General features: G+C 40.9%; 1 protein-coding gene and 1 pseudogene across 1 annotated transcript; both read right to left on the reverse strand.

Annotated features, from left to right (window-relative positions):
* Nucleotides 1-1,034: 1,034 nt before the first annotated feature.
* Nucleotides 1,035-1,772, reverse strand: LOC133881480 (aquaporin PIP2-7-like; annotated as a pseudogene).
* Nucleotides 1,773-10,958: 9,186 nt separating this feature from the next.
* On the reverse strand, nt 10,959-12,925 carry LOC133882541 (probable aquaporin TIP3-1). Its single transcript, XM_062321738.1, has 3 exons — nt 12,793-12,925; nt 12,622-12,709; nt 10,959-11,881 (listed from the first exon to the last, which is right to left on the reverse strand). The coding sequence occupies exons 1-3, from the start codon at nt 12,876-12,878 to the stop codon at nt 11,069-11,071; spliced, it is 987 nt and encodes a 328-aa protein (XP_062177722.1). The 5' UTR covers nt 12,879-12,925; the 3' UTR covers nt 10,959-11,068.
* Nucleotides 12,926-13,414: the final 489 nt, after the last annotated feature.

Consider the following 13,414-nt stretch of genomic DNA (forward strand, 5'->3'; position numbering starts at 1 on the left):
ATTTACTCACTTCAAGAGTTCAAGGACCTGCCTGGTTTTGTATAGCTTAGAGACCTGGTGCATTTAAATATAGGACCAGATTGGATGTCTCGATGGCTTCAAAGGTGGTGCAACTACTTCTAAAGGTTCGGTTAGGATGACTTACAAAAATCAATTTTTATTCACAACAAAAAAAATATTAATATAAAATAATTTTACAAATTGATTGGAGAAATAAACATCTTTCTTAACTTCTTTGTAATATCCTTGGTTTTTTCAATATACTTAGTCAGAATTGGGCAGTTTTAAAACCATAATCTTAATTTGAACTGAAATTCTAAAGCAAAATATTTGATTCAGCCGGCCTATTTTGAATTGGATAATCACCCATGGTTCACATTTGCAGAGGCTCAAAACAAGACATGCATTCCAGGAAGGCAGCCTTCAATGAATGTCAAGAGGCCCAAACGTCCAACTGGGCAAAACGCAAAATTCAGACAAAAGGAGCCTCAAACACCAAGTCTATATGAGAAAATAAATTAACCTTAAATTGAAGAGCTGAAGAAGATGAATTCCACAGTATTATTATGTGCCCATTATTTAAACAAAAACGAAGTTTTTATATATTTATTCATTTTTTTTTTTACTCGAGAAGAAACGAGTTACAATTAGAGGTCAATCCCACCTCAATTTTGTCAATTCCGGTGGTGCACGAGCCTCTAACATCATTATTCTACAAATCGCGCGAAGATTGGGATCCCCTATAATTGATGAAGCCTGATTGGCAGGGGACGTTTTACTGTCCCCTGCCCGTCTCTTTTTGATAAAAAAATGTTTTTTTCAATTAAAACAGCCGGTTGGGAAACGGTAAAACTGTCCCCCAACAAGCATTTCCCATAATTGACTACTCCCCACGAAGAGGAGAGCATGTGGACTCCCCCTCTCTGTGAGAGCCGTCCGAATTATTACGTACAATTAGAACAACCAATTGCAAGACCTAGATTCTTGTTCAATCCAGTAGACCTAAAGTTTTCAATGAAGATAAGTTGGACTGCATGCCATATGTCATGCCAAACGGTCCTTAGGCAAGTTGGTAGAGTAAACCTTATAAACAATGCAAGCTAAAAAGGGGCCAACCCAGAAAACCCAATGGCCATGCCACAATATCCCTCCTTCCCACAACGCTGGGCCCAAGCACCTTGCAGGGTTCAAGCCTACACCAGCATAACCAGCATATATGCCCAGTAACCGTTATCGACACAAACACTGCCAGTGCCATGGCCCCTGCCACCACCGCACACACCATGGCTAAGCCAAGTTCCTTGCACCTTTTCTTGTCAAATGCCACGGTCACACCAACAAAGAGCACCACAAACGTGCAAAAAAATTCCAAAACCAACGCAGTCTGTCGGCTTATTGCAGATGTTGCTCCATTGCTGTCAATTGTGCATCCGCCTAAGTAATACTTGTGCGCTGTTTGGTGGTCCATCACGTGTTTTGTTATAAAAAAAACCCATTATTGAGCCAAGACACTGCGCCAAGACATAGATGGAATCACGAGCAAGAGTTATGACACCCTCGAGGCAAGCTATGCATGATAAGATCGGGCTCATGTGGCCACCGGATAAAGGAACTGTCATCATGAGGAATAAGAAGACTATAATGAAGACAACAAGCGGGACAAGAAGCTTGGGATCGACCTCTTGCGAGTCCAAGCATGCAATGATGGAAGAGGTGAGAGTGAACACGAGGAAGGCAGTTGCTACTAACTCTGTGAGTGCTGCCCTCCACATCTGAAAGAAAATATTGCATGTCAAGCAATTTAGTATTGGCATAACATAATTTACAGATTAGTATCGATCCCGTAACGAAAAAGTGACAGTTCCAACTAACCATTGGATTAGTCATTTGTTAAAAAAATTAAAAATTAAGGGTTCGTTAGGATTGTTACATCAGCATTATTTTGTTAAATTATAACTTAATTAAAAAACTTCACCCCATGTGTGGTTCAAACTACCCCTTAACAAGTGGAGTCCAACACGTATAATATTTTTGAACACAAAAACAAAAGAAGCTAATTACCTCTGGGGAGAGATATTAATGGGCACCTATGGAAACAAGAAATCTTGTTCCGATTGGTGCTTCTTCACATTTCTCAATTGATCTTGGAAATTCGTGATCATCCGCTTGTACGGGGATAGCCAAATCAAAAACAGATGATTTTGGAAATTCCTGATCGGCTTGTCTGGGTATAGCCATATCCATGAATGACCTTGGTTAGCTATAGATGGAGGAAGAGTGATCGAAGAGATGAGATATATATAGAGCTATCAATTCAAAAATCTTCCATCGAAACTTATAGAAGAGAATGGGAGAATACTGCCAACGACAAACTTGGCTGCTTCCACCCATGTTTTTGGAAGTGGCCATGATGTTTGTGGCGTTACCTAGAAGACAGTGTGAATGCTTGCATGCATATTCAATTCATTCTACATAAACAAGGATATATACATGTCTCTAGCTCTTAGAATACTTTCATAGTATATATATATGATCAAACAAATTAATCACCTGGCACTCACCGAAAGTGAGGCCAATCTCTACACTGCTGCACCTTGATACCGTAAACAATACAACAATGTTAAAAGGGATAATTATTAATTAAATTGATCTTTGAGGTTTATGCTAATTGCTTGTATCAAATCGATCTTTAGGATATAAAAATTATACCTTAATGCTTCTTGCGGTATAACCTCTTGTATCAAATTGAACCATTAATTTGTTCACTTTGTTGATTTTTTAGGGAAACTTTGTCACATGGGTGTATGTCTATTTCATCGTCATTATCCTCCCGTCATATAGGATAATCGTTGAATTATTTGTTCCCCGTGGCCACCCCTCTCATAGGAGATAGAACCACTATTACAATCCTCTCTTAATTTGGGAAAATAAAATTCTATTGGGGTAGTAATTATTTTATAAACCGTTCTTTTTATTTCCTTGTTAGTCATTGTTTCCAAGTTAAGTAGTATAAGTAACTTTTAATCATATTAGGTACGTAGGTAATATTAAATATGTATTTTTATAAGGGTATTTTCATAAGAGCCGCTTGATTGATGACTCAGCGCTAATTTTCTTTAGGGACATTGTAATAGCTCATCTATTTAAAGGTTGTTATGTTACGAATAAAAGAAGAAAAGAATTAATCTAAATCAACCTTGTGTTGTCAGGTCCAATTATCTCGCTACGGACTTAGGTTTGTAACAACCACCCCGTTGTTAGGACTAGGGTTGGCCGCAAGCCATGCATCCCCTCTCTGGTGTCTTTACTGTAGAGGGGTGGCCCCTCTTTCGGTGTTTCTCTCGAGCCTCATCCCTCCGCAAGAGGGAGACATTAAATGGGGGCCACCCTCTTTGGAGAGATGGTCGCAAGCCATCCCTTCAATGTTCAACTCATTGAGTAGCGTACATAACGAGTAAAGTTCAACATCAATGACAGTTGCATACATTAAAACATTCAAGCAAGTCAGCCCACAAATGCCTTGATCGCATGGGTGGCTCGAGCTTTAGGCGACTTAGGCGGTTGCTTAAGGCCCCCAATTGAATAAGGCTCATAATTAATAATTATACAATAAAATTATTTTTTTAAAAAAAATAATAATAAGACACAAAAAAACATTTTAATTAAAGCTCTAATATGGTAAAAAGTTAATAAAATATTATTTAATTAAGGCCCGCACTTAATAATTGTACAATAGAGATTATTTCCGAAACAAATTTTAAGACTCTAATATGGTAAAAATTTAATAAGTGGTTTCTAACTAAGGCCATCGATCATGATAAAAGTAATTATAAATTGAAAGTCTCATTATTCACATACAAGAAAAAAAAAAAAAAAAAAAAAAAAAAAAAAAAAAAAAATCCATAAATTCTTGAAAAGTTCAACTTATTTACTCTATTTAAAAGCTCCATCTTTACATTCATGAAATTAGTTCAACGCGCATAATTTTTTCTCCAACGTTTATTTCAATTGAATGTTTAGAAAAATATGAAAAGTCTTCAAAGTACATAAATTCTCATTGTTTGCATTGTGCATAATAATTAGAACTAAACCTTCGGTGAGTCTTCAATGTCCAACATTTTTTTCCGCATCATGTTCCCTCTCCAGCACCTAGAGAGGGAGAGGGTTGTGCCACCCCAACATAGGAGATGATTATGAACCACCCCTTGTTAGGACTAAGGAGTGGCCGCAAGCCATATATGCAGCCCCTCTCCATTGTCTCTACCTAAGAGGGGTGGCCTCCCTTCCGATGTCTTCCTCAGGTTTCTCCCGACTCCTTTGCGATAGAGACGTTGGGCTTGTTTGGTAAGGGAGAGAAAATTCTTCCTCCCCCTCTTCACTTCTGCAAAAAACAATCAACTTCAAAACTATCTATGTAGTGTACTGTTTTGGGATTTTAGGGATTTGATAGAAATTTAGCAAGGAAAAGGAAGAAGAGGATGAAGAGCAGTACTGAATTTCATTAAAAGAAAGATAGTGAGCATTTGAGAGGCTCTATCTACTGAGTACAAACGTTAATGGCTGAATTCATTTTTCTACCTCACCCTACCTCATCTCAGCTATTAATAGAAGTTCCATTCTGTTTGATACCCTAACAGAATGGCCAGCTCGATATTCCTCCCAACGATGGAATAATATCCTAACAACTTCTCCTACAACGCAACTTTTAAAAGGATAAAATGCAAAATTTAAAGATAAGGATAAAACGACAAGCAACAAGTATTAAACGCAGGACTTCTGAAGCCTTTCTACCATGTCAACCCTAGAAAAGAGCCCAAGTAGCCGTACTACTCTCCTTCCCCAACTTAGCAATCCCTAATCCAAGTTCCTTCCAATTGCGCACATAACAAACCTCCCTCCTTAGAGCACCTTGCCTACAAGGTGCAGATATTGGGCCTGAAGTTTCCAAGCCTTCTCCCACGTATCCTCTTCAGCAACAGCCCCTTTCCAACGGACAAAAAGCTCGGTAAGAGGGCATCCCCGATTCGAAATCACTCGTTTATCCAAAATGGATTCTGGTTCGGGGTGGATCTCACCATTAACATCAACCGGTGGAAGGGTGGGAAGCGGAATTGTATGCTACCTGAGCTTCTTCTTCAAGCATGACACATGGAACACGGGATGGATTCGAGCTGCTGCTGGCAAATCCAGCTTGTAGGCAACGGAACCAATCTTCTGCAAGACCTAGAAGGGACCAAAAAACTGTGGGGAGAGCTTCAAATTCTTCCGAGAAGCAACCGATTTGTGGTGGTAAGGCTGGAGACGAAGGTACACCCAATCCCCTTCCTGAAACACCCGTTCAGTTATGTTCTTGTCAGCCTGTAATTTCATTCGATTTTGAGCTTTGTGGAGATGTTCTTTTAAGAGGTTAATGATGACATTGCGGTTTTGTAGTTAGGTGTTAACTGCTAAATTGGCAGAAGTACCAGGAACATAGAAGAGTAAGGAAGGTGGGAGATACCCATACACGGCTTCAAAGGGTGTGAGGCTAGTGGAAGAATGGTGGTTGGTGTTATACCACCATTCAGCCATTGGCAGCCAAGTGCTCCAGTTCTTAGGTTTAGAAGCTGTGTAACACCTCAAGTAGGTCTCCACGCATTTGTTCAAAGCCCTGATTTGCCCATCGGATTGAAGGTGGTAGGCGGAGCTGAAGGCAAGAGAAATGCCTTGGAGCTTGAAAAGCTCCTGCCAAAAGGAACTGGTAAACACTGGGTCACGATCCGAAACAATAGTAGTTGGCATGCCATGAAGTTTTAAGATATTAGCTAGGAAAACCTGAGCAACTTTAGAGGTTGTAAATGGATGAGCAAGGGCAATGAAGTGCCCATATTTGGTAAATCGATCCACAACCACCAATATGACCAAAGACCCATGAGACAAAAGCAAACCCTCGATAAAATCCATCGAGATATCGGACCATACGCAACTAGGAATAGGGAGGGGCTGCAAGAGGCCCCTTTAGAGTCTGTAAATGGATGAGCAAGGGCAATGAAGTGCCCATATTTGGTAAATCGATCCACAACCACCAATATGACTGAAGACCCATGAGACAAAAGCAAACCCTCGATAAAATCCATCTAGATATTGGACCATACGCGACTAGGAATAGGGAGGGGCTGCAAGAGGCCCAGTGGGTGAATGGTCTCAGGTTTGCTAACCTGACAAACCTCACATTCTTGCACAAAGCTGCGGATGTCCTGCCGCATGCCACGCCGGTAAAAATCGACCTTAGCACAGTGGACCGTCTTGTGGAAACCAGAATGTCCAGCGGTAGGGTTAGAATGAACAAATGCCAACAACTGAAGCTGAAATGGGGACTTCCACACTACCCACAAACGACCTTTTTTTAACAACAGACCCTGCTGCAAGGAAAATCCATGAGAATTAGGAATGCCTTGCTGGAGACCGAGCAAAATGGACTGTGTCTCGGGGTCCTGTGCATAATAAGCCTAGAGATCAGCTACCCAGGTAGGGGTGGGAAAGGAAATGAGGGACAAGGAGAGAGCCACAATGGCAGGACCAGCTTCAAATTTTTTGGATAAAGCGTCAGCTACGCGATTCTCTTAGCCCTTCTTATATTCAATGATGAAATCATATCCAAGGAGCTTCGAAATCCAACGCTGCTGAGAAATAGTAGCAACCTTTTGCTCCAAAAGGAATTTAAGAGACTGCTGGTCAGTTTTAACTGTGAATGGTTGGCCAAGGAGACATGGCCTCCATTTTTGGACTGCGGAAACTAGAGACAACAGCTCTTTCTAATATGTTGAAAGCAACAAGGCACGACCCTTCAAAGCTTGGCTAAAGAAAGCGATGGGGCGCCCTTCCTACATCAAGACGGCCCCAAGCCCATTACCACACGCATCACACTCAATAGTGAACCGCTTAGCGAAATCGGGAAGCCACAAAACTAGTGGATTAGTCACGGCCTCCTTGAGGCACAGGAAGGCCTTGGTGGCAGAAGTGGTCCAGCAAAAAGCATTTTTACGTAACAGGGCAGTGAGAGGGGCTGCAATGGAACCGTTGTCTTTGATAAATTTCCGGTGAGACCCAAAAATCCCCTGAGGGCTTTAATGTTATTAGGAAGAGGCCACTGGGTCATAGAGTCTATTTTAGCAGGATCTGCCCGCACCCCTTGACTAGAGATGAGATGGCCGAGATAATCAATTTCAGAGACGCCAAAGCGGCATTTGGACTCCTTTGCATAAAGCTGATTAGAGCGGAGAATATCCAAAACCTGCCGTAAATGGTCCACATGCTCAGAAAGACTGCTGCTATAGACCAGGATGTCGTCGAAGAAGACCAGGACAAATCGACGAAGAAAAGGCTTAAAGAGGTCATTCATAAGCCCCTGAAAGGTGGAAGGGGAGTTCGTTAACCCAAAGGGCATTACGAGAAACTCGTAGTGACCCTCATGCGTCCGAAAAGCGGTCTTCAGCACATCCTCAGGACGAACCCTGATCTAATGATAGCCGGTGCGCAAGTCCAGCTTAGAAAAAATCCGAGCTCCAAATAATTCGTCAAGTAGTTCATCAATTCCAGGAATGGGATACTTGTCCTTCACAGTAGCCTGATTGAGTGCACAATAATCAACACTTAACCGCCAACTGTCGTCCTCCTTCCGGACAAGCAAAATCGGAGACGAGAAGGGGCTAAGGCTGGGTTGGATAACCCCCTCTATTTCTATCTTCTGGAAATATGGGAACAGTAAGGACGGATAGTCACAGGCGTAGAATCAGTAAGGAGGATCTGATGATCACGGGATCATGGCGGAGGAAGTCCCTGAGGTGCAGTAAAAATTGACCCAAAATCAGCCAAGAGAGCTTGAAGTGGCTGCGGAAGAGAGGCCCGAGTGGGAGCCTATAAGGTGAGAGAAAAAGAAGAGGGCCTTTCGGACCAGATATGCAGCAAAAACCCTCTGTTACAGGAAGGAGAAGACCAAAGAAAATGAGCACCATCCTCTAAAGTAAACCCAGAGGGAGCTAAACCCTTCAAGATGACGTGCTGGCTACCCTGACCAAACTCGATGGTCATTAAGGTAAAGTCCCAAAGGACGGGATCTAAGGGACTTCCTCCGCAACCAGGCCACACCCAAAACCATGTCACAACCGGCCAAGGGAATAAGATAGAAATTGGTGATAAATGAATGGCCCCGGAGCTTGAGGGAAACCGAATGACAGAGACCCTCACTCGCAACAGTAGCACCGTTAGCCACACAGACCTTCAAGGTGACCCCCACATCAATAGGTAAGTGGGCCCGACGTAAGACAGCTGGATCCAAGAAATTATGGGTGCTTCCGAAATCCAATAGAATGACAACCCGTTGATTCTGGAGGGTGCCCACTAACCGCATAGTATTCGGACTAACAGAGCCAACAATAGCATGAAAAGAGATTTCAAGATCCAAGGCCTCAGTGACAATGGGGTCCACCGTAGGTTCACCCCCATCCAGTGAATCTTCATAAAAAACCTCCTCCAACGTCTCCTCAGAAAAAGAGTCACACCCATGCATGAGGAACAGTTTCGGGGACTTACACTTATGGGCAGGATTCCACTTCTCGTCGCAATTATAGCACAATCCCTTGTCACGCCGCTCCTTCATTTGAGCAAGGGATAACTTTTGGATCGGAACTGCTGAAGTACTCCGTGAGGCAGCCACCGAAGATGCAGAAGTTGACGAAGAACTACCAGAAGAACTCCATGGCAACTGCTTGTTGGATGAGTAGGAAGAGTACTGACGAACCGAACGGCGTGTACTCGTCAGGTATTCCTCTTGGAGCTTGGCGAGCCCAAAGGCGGCCACCAACATACGAGGACTCAGCATGCGAAGAGGAAGGCGAACCTCATCCTTTAAACCGCTGAGAAAGCAACTCAGACGATTACGGTCAGAAAGACCGCGAAAGCGGTTGGACAGGGCCTTAAACTGGGTTGTATACTCTGCCACCATCGACGTCTGATGCAATTGCATGAGTGACTCCATTGGGTCATCATAATCGAGACCGAAACGTGTAAGCAAGGCTTGGAAGAAAGCTTCCCATGTAGGAAACTGGCTGGCCTCGTCAGCGGCTTGGAACCAGACCAACGCCTCGCCCTCCATGTGAAAGGACGCCATCCGAAGACGTTGATGCTGTGGAGTTTGGTAGTAGTCGAAAAATTGGTTGACCTTATAGGACCAACCGAATGGGTTATCACTGTCAAAACGAGGAAAATCCAAGCGTAAGGTTCTGGTCTGTATACGACGGTCATCACGAAGGAACTCCAGATCGTCCTCATCACGAGGAAAACACCTAGCATCCCGATCCTCCGGCCTCTCCAACTCATGCTGACGCCGATCATCCCAACCCACCACGAGGGGCGGCAAAACTGGAGGAGCTTGGTTAGCTAGTAGCGTACGAAGCATGTCAGTAACCTCCCCAAGCTGAAGCTGGACATTATCGTTAGTCAGATGCTGTTGGGTAATAGCATCTTGACATTCCTTGATGGAATCCGAGAGTTGATGCATACGAGTCCCTTCAGCCATAGGACCCAACAAGAGAAGAGAGAGAGAAAAAAAAATTGGGACAGAGAAAAGCAGCAAGAAGGGAAGAACCGAACGGCTCTGATACCAAATGTAGTGTACTGTTTTGGAATTTTAGGGATTTGATAGAAATTTAGCAAGGAAAAGGAAGAAGATGATGAAGAGAAGTACTGAAATTCATTAAAAAAAAAAGATAGTAAGCATTCGAGAGGCTTTATCTCCTGAGTACAAACGTTAATGGCTGAATTCATTTTTCTACCTCACCCTACCTCATCTCACTATTAATAGAAGTTCCATTCTGTTTGATACCCTAACAGAATGGCCAGCTCGATATTCCTCCCAACGATGGAATAATATCCTAACAACTTCCCCTACGGTGCAACTTTTAAAAGGATAAAATGCAGAATTTAAAGATAAGGATAAAACGACAAGTAACAAGTATTAAATGCGGGACTTCTAGAAGCCTTTCTACCACGTTAGCCCTAGAAAAGAGCCCAAGTAGCCGTACTACTCTCCTTCCCCAACTTAGCAATCCCTAATCCAGGTTCCTTCCAATTGCGCACATAACTATCTAACTTTATGTTACATTAAGAATTTTTTATTACTATTTAAATTAAAAAAATTCACTACAATACAAATTTTTTTCACTTTTCCATAAAAAAATATTTTTACTTTATATCATATTTATCACTTCTTAATACTATCCTCAACTCACACTCCCTTACCAAACAAGGCTATTGAGTGGGAGCCACCCACTGGGAGATGGCTGCGAGCTAGCCATCACCTCAACTTTCCTCCTCTTTTTTATTTATTTCCTTTTTTTTTCCCATTTTTTTTCTTTATGTTTCTCTTTTTTTTTTCTTTTTTCTTTTTCTTTTTGAAACTATGTAAAATTACAAGATTGTCCATCTTTGCATATAGTACTCCAGCTCATGTGAGAAGTACATGTAATGGATACAAGTCAATATTATAAGTTGGTTTATAGAAAATTTCTTACTAGTTTGTAGGAAATTTCTGTCTTTTTTTACCATGTAAAGAACTATATGCTAGTTAATAACCTATTTGCTCTTTTGACATTTTTGTTCTTTTTATATTCAATAAAACAGCTTGTTTCAGTGGCCTTTGAAAACTACGTAGAGCTCCTAATAAAAAGTCAGAGAACATTGACCCTGACATGCAAGCAAGCAAGGTGATCATGGTCAATAGTCGTTGGGTGCAAGAAGTGCTTAAAAAAATGAGGTTCATGTCTCTTCTTCACCAGATGTCACAATGGGGCTTCCTTCTTTGTGGAATATTTTGAACCAATTTGATTTGCAAGTATAAACCCTAGAAATCAATTTAATTAGTAATTTTTCCTAATTAATATTAAACTCGATCTCCTAGTATTTTCTATGCAAGTCAAAACTTATATGGGGTAATTGATTTTTCATTAGAAAACGTAAACACATCACAATCACAATTCACAGGCTGATGCTGAGTTATTACATCATGGCATGGCAACAGAGTTACCATTTTTCACTTCTTGTGAACAGGGTCTGAAGCAAAGGGAGCCTTCAAAATGTTCAGGAAATCATGTTTATACCCATGGGCATGGAAATGCTGACGTGGAATTATCTTAGTGTAGAGATAAAATGCCACAGAAGCAATTGTCGGCCCGGCCCAAAAAACCCAATGCCCATTCCATAGGTGGCCCCCTCTAACAATTGCCGGGCCCAAGCACCTTGCCGGGTTCATTCCGACCCCAGCATAGCCCTTGGCTCCTGTCACAGTCGTTGACACAAACACAAGGAGGCCCACTACTATTCCAATGATGGAGAAAATGATGAGTCGGCCCAGAGCTCTTGCTTGACGATGATCGAAAGCTATCCATATTGAAGCAAAAAGAAGCACAAATGTACATATGATCTCCAGCCAGAGGGCTTGGCTTGTCCCAAGTCCGATGGAAATCGGCCCTTTTGGTCCCGGTGCAATGACGGTGAGAGTGCAGCCTCCAAGGGAAAATATATCTTCAATGGTACTGTTTACCACGGCTTTGAGTGCTAGTGCACCCACCACAGCACCAGCACATTGTGCGAAAATATATATGACGGCCCGCGAAAGGGAAATGAGGCCGACAAGCGCAGCCGCTAAGGTGATGGCAGGGTTCATGTGGCCGCCGGAAACCGGATTGACGGCAAGGAGGAGAATTGCGGTTGTGATAGCGATAAGTAGTGACATTATAAGTTTTGGTGATTCAGTTTTGGTTTCAAAAGAGGATATGACTATGGTGTCAAGGGCAAAAACAAATATTGCCGTACCAATTAGCTCTGCCAAAGATGCTCGCCACACCTGTGATTCATCATTAAATTGGTAAGATTATCCCTTTTGTGACTGAAAAAATGGCAATTTATAAATTCAATTTCAAACCACATGGATTTATTTGTTAGAAGGTCAAACTACATGGATCAATTTAACAATTTTTCTCTTAAAATAATGTAAAATGCCTAGCTTAACCCTAATTATATTATTATACGACTTTTATAAACATTTTATTTGATCCAAAAGTCTAAATCTAGCTTTGTTCCTTATTCTTTGTGCATATTTGATTTTGATTTTTTTTTGCCCTTTAAAACTGACTTTCAGTCAAACATATATCATGAGGATGGGATTGTCTATTTATGTTATATATATTGACAAAATTTTCAAACATTGACTAATGTTAAAGAACATAAGGGAGATCTATGTAATTAATATAGGGGTATGTTACCACTCTTTTATCATGAGTTATTAATAATAAAAAAAGATCTTCAATCAATAAATCTAAGGGCCTATTCTAATTATTGTGACAATTCTCCTTCCCCCTCCTCCGGAATAAGATCCTCTCAATTTAATTCATGATTTAGATTTTGTTTTTTTATTACATCTAACAGTGTAGATTGACAACGTTAAAATATTTAACTAACGTGACAAGATATACACTATTATATTTGTGAAATCTAATCGAAATCATGAAACGGTTCGTGGCCTTTCCACGAAAAAATAAATAAATAAACAAATAAATGTGTTCTTTTAAGTGCAATCATACTAACATCCAAGGAGAAGAACTCCTCCAAGCCCAACATCTCAGTGAGTTTACTAGGATTGGGCTTCCCTTCCTCAAATCTACGTTGATCTGGCCTGCATGCAGTTAGATAATATCAGCCTGAGTTAATTAATTTAGAAAATCAGAAGGAATTCATGAAGAAAATGTGGGTACTTGCATTGGCGTTAAGGGGACAGGTTGAACTCTACTTCCAACGTAGAAGCTTTCTTCATCCTCCGCTGCTATAGCCACATTCTCAGCCATCTCCGATCAGCTGCCGCCAACTACTTCTAGCTTTAGCTCTATCTCTTGCTTTCACTTTGTATTCATCTATATATATAATAATAATAATAATAATAATAAGCTTTGAAATGAAGGAGTTGGTGCATGGTATTAACTCCTATCACAATTGTCAACTTTATTTATTTCTAACTACTTTTCTTGAACTACATTATCGGCTACTGCTTCCTACAAAGACCAATTCCCATGCTTTTCAAAGCTCAAAAGATTTTGATGAAATAATAATATTATATATCACACAAATATTTCTTAAATCTTTTATAAAGTTATAAGGTTTAATAGTCATTAGATTTCTTTTAGTAATGTTACAAACTATATTTTTATTCCACAATTATCTTATAACGTTGACGTGACAGTCCCGATTAACTTTTAAATCAATCATTAATAGTTATAAAAAAAAAATGATGATCCATTCAATTCTTGGATTTTTTATGTGTACTGTCACATCATTAGCCAGTGAGATAGGGTATAGTATATAACATTACTTATAAAAAAAAAAA

This window comes from Alnus glutinosa, chromosome 11 (genome assembly GCF_958979055.1).
Source record: "Alnus glutinosa chromosome 11, dhAlnGlut1.1, whole genome shotgun sequence".
Classification (NCBI taxonomy): Eukaryota; Viridiplantae; Streptophyta; class Magnoliopsida; order Fagales; family Betulaceae; genus Alnus; species Alnus glutinosa.

Excerpts from the sequence above, each read along its gene's own strand:
- LOC133882541 (XM_062321738.1), bottom strand. The coding sequence starts at position 12,878 with ATGGCTGAGAATGTGGCTATAGCAGCGGAGGATGAAGAAAGCTTCTAC. Across the intron at positions 12,710-12,792 it reads CCTGTCCCCTTAACGCCAAT|GCCAGATCAACGTAGATTTG; the intron begins GCAAGTACCCAC and ends AACTGCATGCAG. Across the intron at positions 11,882-12,621 it reads AGGAGTTCTTCTCCTTGGAT|GTGTGGCGAGCATCTTTGGC; the intron begins GTTAGTATGATT and ends GATGAATCACAG.